The sequence below is a fragment of the Trichosurus vulpecula genome, chromosome 2 (assembly GCF_011100635.1).
Source record: "Trichosurus vulpecula isolate mTriVul1 chromosome 2, mTriVul1.pri, whole genome shotgun sequence".
NCBI classification, from domain to species: Eukaryota; Metazoa; Chordata; class Mammalia; order Diprotodontia; family Phalangeridae; genus Trichosurus; species Trichosurus vulpecula.
This window is the reverse complement of record NC_050574.1, coordinates 356,472,789-356,491,115: the sequence shown is the minus strand read 5'-3', so window position 1 is coordinate 356,491,115 and position 18,327 is coordinate 356,472,789. Positions and strand designations below refer to the sequence as shown.

At 35.8% G+C, this 18,327-nt stretch overlaps 1 protein-coding gene across 3 annotated transcripts in view; it reads right to left on the bottom strand.

Annotated features, from left to right (window-relative positions):
* The window catches only part of CBLB (Cbl proto-oncogene B), a 229,127-nt gene that overhangs the window by 55,668 nt on the left and 155,132 nt on the right, over positions 1 to 18,327 (bottom strand). For all 3 annotated transcript variants that reach the window (XM_036745974.1, XM_036745975.1, XM_036745976.1), the window contains exons 11-12: positions 9,867 to 10,052; positions 7,860 to 8,225 (exon numbers count right to left, since the gene is read on the bottom strand). In XM_036745974.1, coding sequence (XP_036601869.1) covers positions 7,860 to 8,225; positions 9,867 to 10,052 — 552 coding nt within the window. The remainder of the gene's footprint in view (positions 1 to 7,859; positions 8,226 to 9,866; positions 10,053 to 18,327) is intronic.

Here is an 18,327-nt window from a genome sequence, read left to right as displayed (position 1 = left end):
ATAGTTCTCCATAGGGACTTGGAGATGCATGATGCTTTCTTGTAGTCTATGTGCAACCCAGTGTATATCCAAATGTTTTGTAAAATGCATACTCACTCTAAAATCTGAGTGTGGAGATGGGGGGCAGGGGTGGGGGGAGAAAGGTACCCAATTTGGTGGGCAAGTAGATTGCACGTCTGTGGCAAATTAAACACATTTTATAAACATAAACACTTTAATGAACTCCAAAGAATTGTTCTCACAAGACATTAGTAAAAAACTAGTAGCATATGCAACTGCCCACTTTAATAACTGATTGTCTGTTAAAAGAAGGGAAGTTTTATCAAGGCAGTAGTAAGATTAGTACAGTTTGATTGCTGCGTAACGTTTTCATTTACAGGCAGCTAAGTGGAACAATGGACAGAGTGCTGGGCCTGGAGTAAGGAAGACTCACGTTCATGAGTTCAAATCTGGACTCAAATACTTACTAGCTGTGTGACACTAGGTAAGCCACTGAACCTTGCTTGCCTCAATTTCCTTATCTGTAAAATGAGCTCAAGAAGAAAATGGCAAACCCAGTATCTTTGCCAAGAAAACCCCAAATGGGGTCACAAAGAGTCAGACACAACTGGAAAACAGCTGAACAACAATTCAGCATATACATTTTTCTTTTGGCTCTGTTTTCTCTGCTCTACATCACTTCATACATTTTTTTGAATTCTTATGTTCCTCAGTGTTTATGGCATGAAAACATTCCTCTGCATTCATATATCACACTTTACTCAGCAATTCTTGATTCTTGTACAAACAGTTGCCTAGCTTGCTGTCATTACAAATAATATTAACTGTGGCTCGCTCTCTCTCTTCTCTCTCTCCCTCCCCCTTCTTCTCCCTCTCCCCACCTCCTTCCCTCTCTACCTCCCTCATTTTCTTTTTCTTAGCTTATACCCCCACTGGCATATTAATCAAATGGCAGTATTACTGTAAGTAACAAAGATAATAAATAATTTTGTGACCAACATTGGTTCCAGCAATGCTAAATTAGTAGTGTACTTCTCCCTTAACCTTATCAATATTGTTTTTTTTAACTATTTACTAATTTGAAATAAAAATGATATACTAGGATTTTTTCCATTTTTTATTTCTGTTTAGTAATTCTGAACTTTTTTTTAATTGGGTATTGATAGTTTTCAAAAGAAATAGATTGTTACTTTCATTTTAACAATTTGATACTGAATAATATATTCATGTAACATTCTATTAGAGATTAATGTTAATTCTGTGTAGATTTTGGATGCAGCACTTTTATCAGAGATAGCTTAAGAAAAGACCTGGTTCTATTCCATGTCCTTTCTTCATATTCTGAGTTATTTTTATTTATGCAAACCTTTTACAAATTTTTATATAATCGAATTTACATACATGCATGTATACATACACACACACAAAAGATATAACCTCCTATTCCCCTTTATTTTTATGAGATACATTTTATTAATGTAAATTGTTAGTCATTTAGCACTTAGTGTAGAATGAGGCAAGACATAGTCTGAATCAACTTTCTAATAAACAGTCATCCAATTTCCCCAGATAATTCTATCAAATGTTTTCCCCACGTAAGTTTTGGTTTTGGACTTAATAAACATTAGAATGATATATACATCATGTTCGTGTAATCCATTTCAGGGACCTAATTTTCTATTCTTTTTAAAATGTGGTACTAGTTATTATTTTTGATGATTACCGATCTCTAATTTTAGCTCTGTGATGACATTTCCTCCGCTTCCCAAATTTTTCATTATTTTTCTTGATCCTCTCAACTTTCTGTTCCTTCATATGAATTTTGCTATTGCTATAACCAATTCTATGAAATATTCATTGGAGTTTAAATTTGAAACTAGATCTTAATTATGCAGTATTAGCACCTTTACTATACCAGCACAATCTAGCCATGTGTACTGAACACCTTCCAGTTATTCAGCTTGTACTTTATTTCTCTTAAAAAAATAATATTTACAGATATAGAAGACATAGTGATGCCCTCTCTTTGTTCTAGCACATTCAGGTAACAAATTTATTAAAAACTTGTTTAAATGGTATTTTTAACAGTTTTTTTCTTATATAAATATGCTGATTATTCTTGTGCACTATTTTATATTCTACTATTTTGCTACTTATTACCTTCCTTCTTAGGCGATTCCCTGGGATTTTCTAAGTAAACAAGATATACTTATTTCAGGACCTGTGATTTCATCAGGACAGGGAGATCCAGATGACCTCTTTTTACCAAAGCAGATCAGCAACTGTTCTATAACCTATATCATAAGTTGTGTTCCTGAAGAGGTTAAGTCACATAAATCCTCGGGATCACATGGCCAGTATAGGTCTGAGATGGTAGTGGTCCTCTTGTAAATACATCATGCACGCTTTCTATAGCTTTTCCAAATAAACCTATTTTTGTCCCTTAACCAATTCTTATTTCCTGAATTTCTTTATCTTGACTTGTTGCTATGGCTGACATTTGTAATGTTTAAAATGAGAAGCAGAGTGATATAGGGGATGGGGCACTGGACAGAGTTGGTCAGACCTGGGTTCAAAATCCTGTATCAGACATTGACTAGCTGTGTAACTTTGGGCAATTTACTTAACCATTCTGTGCCTCACTTTTCTCATCTATAAAATAACGGGTTAGATTGGATAGCCACTAAGGTCCCTTCCAGTTTAAATTCTTACATATTATGAATAATTATGAGGGAGCATCCTAGCTTTATTCTTGAATTTAATGGAAAAGCTTTCAATATTTTTTCCTTATGAAAATAGTGTAAGCTTATAGGTTTAGATTAATTTTTCCCTATCACAAAATTTTTCATTCTAATCATTTTTAGTTCAACATAAATAAAAAAATAGGTTATACCCAAGTTATGTTTTTTGTTTTGTTTTTGTCATTGAGATTAATGACTTTTCTTTACAACTAGCAGAGCAGTATAGCTGATAAGGAAATGGCCCAGGCACTAGGAAAATGTGGCTGTGCTTCTGACATATATGAGCTATGGGACATTGGGCAAGTCACTTCATTTCTCAGGGTCCTAAGGCAATTCTTTATGACTATCAATAGCAGAGCAGTTGCTGATCTGCATTGATACAGCTTATTTCTTCGTTCACTAGACCAATGAAATAAGTCTGGACAAAAATATATATATATATATTGTTTTCCTAGCCTTGAATTCCTGATATAAATCTAACTTGATCATAACAAACGACTCTAATGATAAGTTATTGTAGGTTTTTAGATGGGCTTTTATTACTGTTGCAACAATATGCATTGGTGATAATGGTTTCAAAGTCCTGCCTCAGCTCTCAGATTTGGGTATTAAAATCATTCTTGTCACACAGAAGGGATATGGTAGTGTCTTTTTTGTTTCTGAAAAAGTTTATTTAGCACAGATTTTACTTAATCACATCTGGGATAGAATTCACTTATAAATTACTACATAAGCACTTGTTAAGTGCTTACCAAGTCAGTGTCCGTGGCACTGTGGCATGGAGGATACAAAGAAAGGTAAAAGTAAAAAGTAGACAGTATAATTGCTAGGCAATTTCAGAGATAAGCCACTAGCAGAGGGAAGAGAACCGGGAGGGAGTCAGGAGAGGGATGGAGACTAGGTAAGCTTCCTGCAGAAAGTTAAACAGGATTTGAGCTGAGTCCAGAAGGAAGACAAGGAAGCTGGAAGTCAGAGGTGAAGAGGGAGAATATTCCAGGCATAAAGGCCAGCCAATCAAGCTGGACTGCACAGTGCATATAAGGGAGACTCTAAAAAAGACTAGAAAGATTAAGAGTCCAGACTATGAAGGAATTTAGATGCCCCAAAAATCATTTTATATTTGGTTCTGGAGGTAATAGGGAATATGAACAGGAGATGGGGAAGGGTAGGGATCTAGAGAAATAATTTTAGTATATAAGCAGAAAATGAAATGGGGAAAGATTTGGGGTAGTCTATTACAATAGCCTAGGTGTGAGGTGATAAAGATTTGTACCTGTGAGTAGCGACAATGTCAGAAGAGAGAAGGGGATATGATGGCAGGAACATGATTTGACAAGATTGGATAAGGAAGGTAAGGAAGAGGGAGGAGTTGAGGGTGACAGAAAGCAACCTTGTTAGCCTGGCTAATTGAAAGATGGTGGTGCTCAAGACAATGACAGGCAAGTAGGAAGGGGGAAGTTGGAAGATAATGAGATCCATCTAAAAAATCTCATTTCAGATGCCTGTGGAGTATCTACTCTGAAATACCTATTAGTTGGATGTGGGATTGGAGCTCAGAAGAGAGATTTCGGTGAGAGACATTTGTGTGTATATGTACGCACCTGTATACACACACACACACACACACACACACACACACACACATATTTGGATATCTATATCCAATTCTATATAGATTATATAATAAAAAGTATATATTCTATTATCATCTCTAAGCTGATGATTCAATTATCTCTACACTTTTTCATATATACATATATACATATATGTATCTGTACATATGGTAATCATCAGTATAGAGATAATGATTGAACCCATGGGAGCTGGTGAGATAGAACACCAAGTAAAGCAATATGGAGGGAGATAAGAAGAGGGTCCAGGACAGAACCTTGGGGGACCAACCATGATTAGTGGTCTGATCTGGAGGAAGATCTAGAAAAGGATACTGAGAAATCAGGCAAGTAGAAGAGCAAAGAGATGACATGACAGTGCCACAAAACCCCAAAGAGTCCAGAAGCATCAGAAGAAGAAAGTGACTTGAAAGTTCAAAAGGTACATAGAAGATGGATGAAAATGGAGAAAAGGCAATTATCAGATTTGATCACCAGTAATTGGGGAAATAACAGCTTCAGATGAGAGACTAGTTGGAAGTCAAGTTGCAAAGAATCTTTGAAGTAGGGAGAGGAGGAGGAAGCACTTATTATAGATGGCTTTCCCAAGCAGTTTAGCTGAGAAGGGTAGGAAAGCTATAGTACAATATAGCAGGGATAGAAGGAAGAGTTGTTTTTTGTTTTGTTTTTTAAAAGATGGAGGATAGATGCATGGGTATGACTGAAGGCAGGAGGTAAGCAACCAAAAGATATAGAGAGAGTGAAGATTAGTGAGAAAGTGTGGGGATAACAGTGGGGTTATTAATCTACAAGGAGGAGAGAAGAAAACAGATAGGGTCAACAGAACATGTAGAGATGTAAGCCTCATTCACGAGAAGGGACCCTTCTATATGTGAGACCAGTGTGGGGAGAGAGGAAGTAGCGGGTGAGGACATCTGAGTGATGTTAGATGAAGAGGTGAGAAGACTGGGGAGCTTTCAGCAAAAGGTGTCATTTTTTTTTTCTGTGAACAAAGTCCTTAGCTGAGAGGGTGGGTGAAGAGGATGCTGTATAATATTTTGGGAGGGATTAAAAAAGTTTAGAAAAGCTGCAGTGGTAAGTGGGATAGTAAATGGATTAGTAAAGTAAAAAAGGAACTAATTTGCTACAAGGAAGGCCTAATTAATATCATGGAACATAAATCTGTATTAGATCCAACCAGCAGGTTTTTGTGATTTTTCTCCAGCTTCACTCAGTTGCATGGGAACAAGAGCAAAAGCAACTGTGGGAATAACCCAAGAATGCGGTCTGCCAAGCTGTGATCAGTGACAGGACAGGAGAATAAAGGATTTAAGAGGAGAAGATAGTTTAGTCACTGGTGTGCTGGTAAGGGCTTAACAACCGGCTCTCCAAAGAGAAAAAGAAGTCTGTATGTATGACATACTCTTAAGCTCAATCTGCATTATTAATATCTTCTTTACCACTTTCTTAAGTGTGGAAATGAACGCAGCAAAAAATCAAGCCCCAATTTGTAGGATTTGCTGATTTCTAAGGTGTAAATTCTCCCATGGAAAATTTTAACAGCTGGTTCCAGCACAGCCCCGTGTAGGCTTAAACTGATCCACCAAGTATCGAGATAGGGAAAGAAGGAGAGTGTGGCCAATGAATGCAGAGGTGACAATCTTCTAAAACAACTGAGATGTGGAGGACGCAGAAGCAAAAACCACAATTAGGGCTAGTGACCGTAAGACATAGGAAATGAAATAAAAGATTATTATCGGCTAGAACTCATAAACACTGAAGCAGAGCACTTACACGTCATAGCATAATCAATGGCATGACCACCTCTGTGAGCAGCTGAGGTTAAGTACAGGTGTAGGTCATGGAGAGTGAGGAGATTAAGGAATTTATAAATTAGGATACTTAGGAAATATCTAGTCCTGCTACCTCCCAACTTCTACCCCAAGGCTAACTTAAATTTTCATTCTGGGAATAAGGTTATCTATTTGTTCTTCTGTATATCTGAGTATTCTATGTTAAATATAGCATTTACATTTTCTTCAAATTTTTCTAGGAGACAAATAATTCTGTCTTCCTAAGCTCTTTCTCCTAACCCAGTTATTTTCATTTGTAGCAGCAGCAAAATAGCACAGTGAGTAGAGTACTGGGCCTGGGGGCAGGAAGATCTGAATTTAAATCTGGCTTCAGACACTTGCTAACTGTGTGATGATGGGCAACTCCCTCAATGTCCCTTTGCTCGTTTCCTCAAATGTAAAACAGGGATAGTAACAGCACCTCATCAAATTATGCTGTATTTGTACTTTGCTTAGCTTGATGCCTGGCACACAGCAGGTACTATGTAAATGATCATTCCCTCAAACTCTCCCTTTTAGAGGCTTTCAAATTCATCTTGCTGTTCTTTTTTTCCTTCTTCTACTCCCTCTGCTTTTTAGCTTCCATTTGGATTAAATGGGTATTGTACTTTCTCTCTCTGTCTTTGTGTGTTTCTCTATGAGGATTTCTTTCCTTACCCTCTTTTATACTATCATTCATTCATTTAGAATATTTTTGTCATTTTGAGGTACTAAAGGAAAACTGTATCTAATCATGACTCTCGCGCCCTCTGCCTATGTACATCAATGAATCTCTGAGAAAAAAATACTAACAATAGGATTTAATGTACAAATAAAGAAGTAAATGCGGATAAGCATAACTTCATCATTCTGCAACCAGTCTTGGGACAAGGCCAGAATCACTGTTTCTCCTGCTGTTTCCTTGTTTGCTATAGCACTACCTTTCTCAGGAATACAACAGTAATAATATCCCCCCAGTCAGGACTCATTATATACGCAAGTTTCTTTCAAAGTGTATATTTCAGGCAATCTATGTTTTGCCATACAGGAAGAATTTGTAGGGCTGGAGTTCAGTTTAGGTTTTCATTTAATATCTGGTATAATATTAACCTAGATTTCCAACACTCTGGCAGCTGCATGGTATTAGGTATAAAGAACTATAAAAATGACCAACTATGATATAATGTGTTTGTAAAACAAATGCTTTATCAGACTTCTTGGCTTACGGAAGGCTGAAAAAGTCACGCACACAGACACAGACAGACAGACACACACACACACACACACACAAAGTAAAACAAAACAAAAAACCTAGATCACTCCACCTCCAAATCACTGAATTTCTTGCAAAGACGCTCTCCTGCCTTTACAAGTCACAAATTATCAACAGCACTAATGGTAAGAAAATTTTGGCAGAAAAAGTAAGCAAAAATAAGTATCAAGCCATTCATACAGTAGCTTCATAGTCAAATGAAGTCATGACTTAGAATCTCCTTTCTGATTGCTCTTAAGCATAAGGTTTAATGAGCTTCTGATTATTTATAACATGAAGATAATTAAAGACACACAGGGAAGATCCATACTACAAGACAAGCATTAGACAACCTTACATGCCACCTCACAACCAGTTGAGTTTATAAAGAAGTTATCTAGCCTTTGCTATGCATGTGTCTTACCTTGGCTCCTTCTAAAGGCAAATCATGGCGTCTATGTTTTCTCATAAGTACTTGATCGGAGCCTATTCTACTGTGCCTTCCATTTATGTTCGAACTTGCAGTAAGTCCAGGTTTGGGTGAGCCATCCCCCATGATTCGACATCCAAGCAATGGGTTTGTCCCAAACACATCCCTAGGGCACCAGGCTTCAAGGGGCATGGGCTGGTCTCTGGAAGGTACACTTTCCAGATGGTGGAAATGTCTACTTAGTCTGTTGTCAGGTGGGATGGGAGGTGGTCTTTCGGGTGGAGGTGGTGGAGGATCTCGTAAGGGAGGTGGGGGTGCTGGCAGTGGTTTATCTTGCTTCCTCACCATGCATGGAGAAGACTGTGTACACATGGGGGAGAAAAAAAATGAGCTGTATTACATTAAAAGTTTTAAAACATCTATTTTATTAAATTTCATTTCCTGGCCTTTTTCTAGTTAAAAAGACTATTATTTTCATGAGCAATTTAATAAGATCAGAATGCAGCATATTATATTTCTATACCATCTGTCAACATATTCCCTTAATCACAAATTCAACAACATTGGAAGCTAATTGAGAGAAGCCCAATACAACATTTCAGTACAGCAGCTTCTGTGGTAGCAGTAAAGCTCAGTATTTAATGCTTACGTTTTCAAAAAATAAAAAAGAAAGAAGACAAATAAAAATACCCTAAACAATAGTTCTGAATGATTAACATTAAAATAACCTAACAAAAACTCATTTATTTGCATATTTCTGTGATTTAGCAGAGAATGAGGAAGTACTTCATTTGAAATACTTGAAAACAATTTTTTTTTAAAAATTCTGCAAGTGTGCTCTCAGTACATTGGAGGTTCTTTTGTTTGTTATTTCAAAAAAATTATTTAGCATTTGATCATTTAGGAACATCAGAATTTTTAAAATTTATTGTTATGAATGTAATGTGTTCTCCAGTAGGACACCCATGCTTTGGTTCTTTTGTATCATCAGTGAAAGATCAAGAACTTGAGAGACTTTGATAGAATTACACATACTCTAAAGCACATTTTTCACAGAGCATACAAGGAATTCTAAGTGCATTTGCAAAAAGAAAATTAGTCTGATTCTCTTTGTAGAAACATACGATGTATTTTAATAAATGAGTCCTCATTCCTGCAAGTGATCTTTAATTATACTACGTTGATCTGATCCAGAAGAATATAATTTATGTTTTTAAATATAAGAAAACATCAGAGGAGAAAAGGAATCTGTTATGTGTGTTCATCTGGCTAAATATCACTAATGACTTTTAATGTTATATAAAAACAAAGCTAACTATCAAGTAGGAAAAATTGAAAAGTATTAGAAATGATGCCTGAAGATAGGTTTAAATTTAAGTGTATTATCAACATTTTGTTTGCAAAGATTGTTTCATAAAAAGCCAAGTGATTATCTTATTACTAAATTTAAGAAAAAAATTTTCACAATGTAATCCAATTGTGGGTTTCATTAAATGACATGAATTTAATAGAAAAAAATCAGTACAACTACCACTGCATAATTCTTTTGGTTAGTTCCACTCAAATACAAAAGCTACATATAATGTAAGTCACCTTGAAACACATAATTTGTTATACCTTAAGCCCTTATGCAAATATGTTGTCATCACAATTTTCCTGTCCGTGACACAATAAAAATGAATTTAAAATATCATTGGATAATAGCATGTAATTTATTTTAATGCATATAATGACCTTTTAAATTCATTTTACAGAATAACTTCAGTTGTTCCAACATTTATTTTTGCAAATCAAAGGATGATTATAGGGACTTCCCTTCTGAAGAAAATGTAACCTTCTATGATGTATCAAAGTTCAATATAATATTAAGAAACAGACCCTGGTTGTCCAACAACAACTGAGGAAGACAGGATACAGAATAAGAATTTTTAAAATTAAAACTTCTTATCACAAAATAATAATCATGTTACCAATAGGTCTTTTTAGTGAAAACTGTTTTACCTTTGGTGAACCAGTTGGGCTGCCACAAGGAGAACGAACTACACCTTTCTGAATCAGATCCAGGCGAGGAGGTACTGGTGGAAGGCTAAGATGTGGTATCTGAAGAGGATCTGGAAGTGGCTTCCGTCTTTGTGCAAGAGGAGAAGATCCAGGTGATGTCACTGGTGAATTCTGCCTTTCATTGCACTGTGAAAGAAAAAACAGAATGAGACCATTCACTAACTTCACCTATGAAGTGTATGACTTTTGATACCTAAAGGAGACAATTCATCTTGGTAACAAAAATGCTTGGTCTATCTGTTAATGGAGCTTAGTTCCTTTTGGGTCATGCATGGTATGAGTACTCATACTGTCCCTCAAAGGCATTGTTATTTAAAAAACATATTGTTAACAAAGTTCCTCCTGCACATCCTGAGATCCAGACTCTATAAGTAAGGAAAGTGTAGGGAGAGAGATAAAAGATATGGTTAGCTAAAAATGCTTCAAGGACATGCAATTTTATCAATATCGGTATTCCTTCCACTGATGCAGTTAACAACTTTCTACATCTTAGTAGACAACCTTTCATTTTTAATGTTGCCTAAAAAAGGATAATCACTATACAGCCACCCTGGAAACATATCTTTCTGAACTTAGTTAACTTGTTCCTCAAGAAACAGAGATATTGTCTCTGCTTGAAGAAATTTCAGCTTGATGGGATTTATAAGAATTTTGGACTCTAATGGCAAACCCTTGAAGAACACAGGGCCACTCCCAGACCACAGAGAGGAATCAGAGGAGAAGTTTAACAAAAAATCTAACAAAGATTAATTTCCCCTAAATAAACTGTATAGCCCCTTGTATTAGCAAGGCAATAACCACAATATAGACGATATTTGTCAAAACGCCTATGTGGTTCTGTATTGCGAAATATAAGAGATTGAAGATAGAAGTAAACCATTTATTCAGACACCAGAGAACCAGATCCCAAAACCAGTAAGCCCCATCCATCATAGCAGCAAAGAATTCAATTCACAGTATCACAGCACGGAGTGTCACCATTCCATAACCTTCTGCACCACCCTGCACCGCTGCTCTGTCCTTCCCACAAATACATTCACAGCACACCACAAGTCTGTTCTTTCCCTCAGCTCTAACTGTTCTCTCCACATTTCCTGTGGCACATTTTCCTTTTCCTCTTGTTCAGCAAGCTCCTCCAACCACATGTGACTTAGGCTTCCTGTGACATACGCAGGTCGTATGGCCTATTAATGGGTGGGAAAGATCTTCAAACCTAAATTGTCATTACACTCCTATGAGGGAAATTATATAACAGATTTTGATCTTGGTCATCTATGTTATAACAATCACCGGTTCTTGAAGCGGGCACTGGTTTATGTCATGTCTTCCTTAGAAACCATACAGTAAATACAGAGAATCTAAAATTCCAAACAGAAGATGAAATAAGAATCCATTTTAATCTCACTGTGTATTTGTTTTTCGCTAAGCCACATTAAGTTCACTTAGCTCCCAATAGGACCTTTGAGTCACAGACAGCAAATGACACCCCCCTACAGAGATGTGTGTGTACATATATCTATACACATATATATACATATACACATATGTGTATATAAACACATCAGAAAATATTAAAAAGTCTTAAATTATCTGGAATTTGTTGAAGATAGTAGATTAAACAAAGAAAACTTTGTTGTGTTCTACAGCGAAGATTAAATAAACATCTTCAAAGCACAAGTTTTTTTTTAATTGGTTTGTTGATTATATGTTAAAGCTTTCTACTTTAGGAATTAACCTTACAATATTGCTGTTACCTTGTACATGTTCTCCTGATTTTGTTCATTTTACTTTGTATCAGCTCATATAACTCTTCCCAGGTTTTTCTGAAACCATCCCCGCCTTGGTCATTTCTTATAGCACAATAGTATTCCATCACAATCACACAACACTAACTGTCCAGTCATTCCTCAATTGATGGACATCCCCTCAATATCTAATTCTTTGCCACCACAAAAAGAATTGCTATGAAGTTGTTTAGATGGGTTCTTTTCCTTTTTTTTTTTAATCTCTTCAAGATACAGATATAGTAGTGTGCAGTGTTTATTTAATAAAGTAATTTGAAGTGTGGTAAAAAGTCAATTCTTCTCTAATAAGACAATTGGGGCCACCAGCTGACCAAAGAAAACTCAATTTTTGAAATTTTTCAAGTTTTCAAATATGAAACATATGGTATAATGGGAATTTGTGTGTGTACACATTCTTATTTAGCTATACTACATATTTATTTTTCAACCATTGATTTAAAAGTTCTAGCAGTTAAACAGAAGCACTAATATCACAGCTCAGAAAAAAAAGTACCAGACAGGCTTCAAATATCTCACTACATGCTGTATTGTCAAGTGCTTGGGTCCAACAACGGATACCAACCTAATGTTAAAAAAAAATTAATTGAAGCATGGTGAAATTTATTTTGCAAATTTAAGTATTCTCTATTAGTGCAGATTGGCATTAGTTCTACAACTTAGATGCTTAGAAAATTGCCTAGGAGAGTATTCTTTTAGTGAAATTAATGTTTGAAGGCTACTGAGGATTCTTACTTGAAAAAGGGAATAAAATGATAGACATAAAATAAAATAAATCTGCTCAAGTCATAACTTTGATGTAAAAGGAGTCTCTGCATCCATCAATTCAGCAGGGAAGTTTCCATGAAGGGAGGCGAGGGAATTCTTGGGGCAGAAAAGTCATTTATCGTAAGGTAGGTAAAATCCCACAACACAGAGCACATGCTGTTAAGGTAAACCAAAGCTGTTTCTCTAGTAAGAGTACTTTGTTGACCTTCTTTAAGCAAGGTCTCTTGAAGAACTTACAGAACAAAGAATAATTTGGAAGTAATGTTGTCTTAAATGTGTGTCCAAAGTCACATGTTAAAAAGAGGGACTACAGTCAGTATCTAATAGCATCCTGTTTGGCAGAGCAATTGTTAATGCACCGTTGAGTGTTAGAACTGGAGATAAGAGACAGAATGCATAAAGCTCATCACTTTAGCAACTGTCTCTCAGATCCCCAGTCACTGCCCAACTCAAAAATGTTCAACATGAACATTCTTGTCATTTCTTCAAAGAAATCAGGACTCCTATAGGTTACCTGAGGCAATTTTAGAGGCATATAAAGACCCTGTTTTTATATAACATTTTAATCAAATGCTAATTTTCTGAACTGAACTGGTTAACAAATTAAATTTAAATGGAATTTATCAGCTTTTTGGTTTAATTTCAAAGGAGTTTTTAGTGCATCCTAATTCATCAATAAAGGGAGAAAGGAAGAAATATGGCTTGGTTCACACTGCACCCATTAAAAGAGAATGCTCTATTTTTATCAATAAAATTATCAAGAGAAGTTCTCTATTTAAATTTTTCTGGGAAAAGCACTTTTCAATTGGAATGATATTGACCAAAATCTTTCAGTAAAAATGGAATTTTACAGTACTTGAGCACTCTGCCAAGAACACCTTTCATTTCTATTCTACTCTCATGTATTCATTTCCCCTTACTTCTCTGATTCCCCTTTCCCTCCAGTGCCTTCCTTTTTAGGTTTCCTTTAACCTGTCAATGACATGCGGGGAACAGCTTGGATGTCTAGTGGTACTAAGGACTAGTGGAGGCTGCTGACATCTGCTTGTCCTTCTGTGTTCAGAATGCCTATTTTTCCTTGCTGATTTATCAGTTTTTGCAGATTGGAAATCTGGCTATAAGCAACATATTCACTCTAAAAATCTTCAGTGAGAGTAAATACAATTCTAAGAATGGACAGGACCTTTGAGATCCTAGTCAGTCATCATGAAATTCAACACCTTCCTTTTACAGCTGAGAAAATAAACATAAGGATTCTAAGTTATCCACTAGAATTAGTCAGCTCTCCTGATTTCTAATTCTACTAAAAAGTAACTGCTAGTTGAGAACTGACCATTTACCAATTCAAATTCAAGTAATTATACTAAATTCCTCACATTCTAAATAATGGGCTGGATTTAATTTGTGAAAGAGATTATTAGTATATCACAAGGGCCAACTATGAAAATTCTTGGGCCAGAGTTCCAAGAAACCCTTATGATGCACTAGCAGCACTTAACTCCAAGACCAGCAGGCCCCCTGCAGCTTTGTACACATAATTGGAACCAGGCCTTATACTTAGCACGATTCATTGTGTTCACAGAAGTTATTATGTACTGCTCTCTGAAGCACTAATTCAATTTGAAGTATTACAATAGCCGGAAGTGGATTTAAAACAGTAATTTTATAAAGGGCACACTAGTTTGGGAAAGAGAAAATAGGTTTTACTTGTTGCATCAATGAAATTCATTGTCTGTAGCTTATTATTTTTTTTCCAGATTCTTTATACTCTGCAATTAAATTTTCAAGAAAAGGATAAATAACCAAATACTGCCTTACAGACACTAATGCAAGTTGTTTTTACAAAATCTGTAGCTATTCATACCAACAATTATGGTGCTATAGTAATAAAATTATCCACTACAATTAACTGGTTGTGAAATTCATTTTCTGTGACAATTTAAAAGTAATATTTTTAATATACAGTTTTGAAATAAGATCCCATAGTGAAGTCAAAAGAATTGATTGTTTAAAAGAAACTGCTGGGTTTCATCTTCTTATCTGGTAAACCAATGTGGGAGAAAAACAAACCAAAAAAATCCAGAAACTAAAGAAACAACTGGTATACAGTGGTTAGAGCATTGGACTTGGACGTGGGAAGATCTGAGTTTGAATCCACCCTCAGACACTTATTACCTGTCTGACCATGGACAAATCATTTAACTTTGTCTCTGTTTCCTCGTTTATGAAATGGGGATAAAAAGAGCAACTACTTCCCATAATATAAAGTATAAAAGGAGCACTTTTAAACCACACTGCAATGCTAGTTATTACTATTATTATTAAATACCTGTGGCTTTAAGTGATTTACCAAGACTTTGGAATGTTACATGTTATTTTGGAAAGTCAGATATAGATTTACTAGTTTAGTTAGTAATAGAAAATTTTGTCTCTTCTTTGTGTGAGAGGAGGAAAGAGAGCAAGGGGAGAAGGTGAAAGGAAAATATTCATACATTATAGATCTGAATTGTTCAGCTTTAAATGAGAGAAACATAGTTATTTTTTCATTGTCTCTTTTAAGAGAAAGCCATACTTAAGTACATTCAACAGAATTTCATTATTATTCCTTCCCAATTCATCTACTTGGCTAATTAGTATCCTCCTGACTAAATCCGACACTTTAAACTCCCAAGGTCATACACTTCAATGATGCCATCACAAATATTCTAGACTTCCATATCTTTTTAATTTTCCCCAATTCCTCTAAGGAAATCCTAGAGGGAACTACTTGACATGGTAGACAGAACATTGGTCCTGGATTCAGAAATATCTGAGTTTAAATTAAGTATCAGGTATTTACTAGCTGTGTCACCCTGGGCAAGTAACTTAACCCATCTGACTCAGTTTCTTCCTCTATAAAATGGGGATGATTAATAATATTACCTAGCAATACCATGTGGATTAAATGAGGTAATATCTGAAAACAACAGAAAAACTGAAACATCACAGGCACTTAATAAGTGTCCCTTTCTTTTTTTCTTTCCTTCGTTCCCAATTCTGAATGAACCTTGCTCTTCATTTTTCTCCCTCATAGGACCCAGGTCACTAAGTGTTGCCAAAATTAAGTCAGAACTGACTTGGTCCACTAAAACCTGGTGGATCATGATCCTTCCTGAGGCAATTTTGATTTTTTAGTATCCCTCATTCTAAATTCTATACATTCTATACAAAACTTGGGGATCATAGTCTTGGAGCAGGAAAAGACTTAGAGGTTATCTAATCTGATCCCCTTTTAAGTAAGTAAAGTACAGAATAGAGCATCTGTAATTTTCACAAGTTTATAAAGATAGTAAAAATAGTAGAGCAGAGATTCAAACCCAGGGCTTTTGACTCCAGAGTTAGTGTTCTTTCCATTTCATCACCCTAAATGTTTTCCTCCAAATGAAAATTACATTGTTTTAAAAATGTGAATAAACAAAAATTACTAATATTTCTTGCAACCAGCATTGGTGGCAGGGGCATTGACAAAATCATAAGACCCATGAAACAAAACAAGAATTCGAAACTAAAGTGATTAATAATACTAAAATTATATTTATATTTTGTTCCTACATAAACATATTACAAAAGCCACCAAAGACTACCTGAAGAACCACAATATGCTTGGAAACAAATGATTTTGTGGACTGGAGAAAAATTAGATCTTTTATTTCTTCTAAATGAAAACCACCAGGAAGTGATTGATGGGCCAGTCAACTAGGGGTGTATGTTTGAGAAATTAGTCATGCTGATTCTGTTTCATCAGTTCATGCCCATGCCATATTTATTTTCTCCCAAGCAATGACAACAGGACCTTGTCTGACTCTTCCATTTTATCGATTGGAAAGAAGAGACTGAACCTGACTTGCCAATGGTTACACAGGTAATGAATAGGAAAGTCAGGATTCAAATGCCATGTCCTTTTATTCTCACTTCAGGGCTCTTTGCTACATAAGGTGCAACTTTCCCTCATAATTTTCATCGTACCTGTTCTCTATCCTTCTCTGTCTGCTGAATTCCATCCATCCGGCCAAGTTCAACTCAATATCTCCCTCCTACAGGAAAATCTTTTCCCAATTCCCAATGATTTGATTTAAAGACAAACAAAAGAACCCTGCCCCCTATGGATTTCCCATAGCGCTATGCATGCCTTGAGTGCACTTAAGTAATATCATATATTATAAGAGTTATTTGTATGTTCTCTCAAGTAAGGGTCTGTATCTTTATCTAAAGTTTGTATTTCTTCCAGGGCTGCGCACAGAGACTTTTTTTAAGTACTTAATAAATGTTGGTTGATTTTTTTTTAATCACACCTTGTCCAGATAAGGAAACAATAGCCTCTGGGTGAAAGATTTGAGGGACCATAAAGATGGTACTAATACTAATCAGTGGAAAATGTTTTGGATTTGTGATCTTGTTTCTGACCATATCACTCATCTGAAATGTTTCTCGCCAAAGTCACCATTGACAAATCTAACAGTCCTTCTCAATCTTAACCCTTTCTGACATCTGCAGCATTAGACACTGTTGTCCACTCACTCTAAAAACTCTTTCCTCAATGAGTTTTCATGATATTACCCTCTCTTGGTTCTCTCACAGGTTTGAATGCTTTTCTCAATCTTTTTTGCTAGATCATCACTCAGGTTGGACCTGTTAACAGTAGGTATGCACAAAAGCTTTGTACTAAGACTTATTCTCTTTTTCTTTACACTTTCTCCCTTGAGAGCCTCACCAGCTCCCATGGGTTAAATCATCACTTCAATGTAAATGACTTCCAAATGTAGAAATCTTGCACTAGTTTCTCTCTTAAGGTCCAGTCCCACCATCACTGTTTGTGAGACATTAAGAAATGGATGTGCCATAGCTATCTTAAATTCACCATTTCTGAAACAGAAATCATCTCTACCCAACAACCACCACAACCAAATCACATTACTTACAAAACTTCACTTTTTACTGTTAAGGGCATTACTACCCTTCCAGTCTTTCAGGCTCAGAGACTCAATGTCATTCTCAACTCCTCAATCTCACTCATCTCATATATCCATTTTCTACCTCTTCTTTAGAGCCAAGATCAAATGGTACCTCTCTTCCAGGAAGTCTTCATTGACTCCTGCAATTGAATGTATCTTCCCTCTAAACACCTTTCATTCAATTCATTCGATAAACATTTATTAGGTACACACCTATAGTTTGTATCTCTCCAATGTATATACAGGGTGTCCATAAAGTCCAGGAGCAATTTAAAGTTACAACTATTTTAAACTGCACATTGACTTTATGGACACCCTGTATATACGTACATACATACATACATACATTACATATATATATAAACATATTCTGTCTTATGCTGTAGATATTTATATGCATGTCTTAAATCCCCTATTAGACCATAAAGTTTTTAGAGGCAAACTGTCTTAATCATTTATATCCTTATAGTCATTGAGGACACAAATAACAAGATTGTTGTATGAGATAAAGAACCATTATATAATGGTTAAGAGAGATGGCATATCATAGTGGGTGCAAGGTTAGTCTTAAGGGTTTAAATCCTGATTCTGACAGGTACTCTGACAAGTAGTGATCATGAGTAAGCCACTATCGGTACTCCAAGCAAATCACGAAGACCATAAATTGTAGTTATGTTGATGATGTGCATCACTAGTTTATATGCTAGGAGTTCCCAACAAAAATACTGCCTTAGCTCTAGAACTTTCCCCATACTCCCACCCTGGAAAGCACTTCAAGATCTACAAAATACTTTTATTACAATATTGTAAAGTAGACTGTGATTATAACCTCTCATTCCA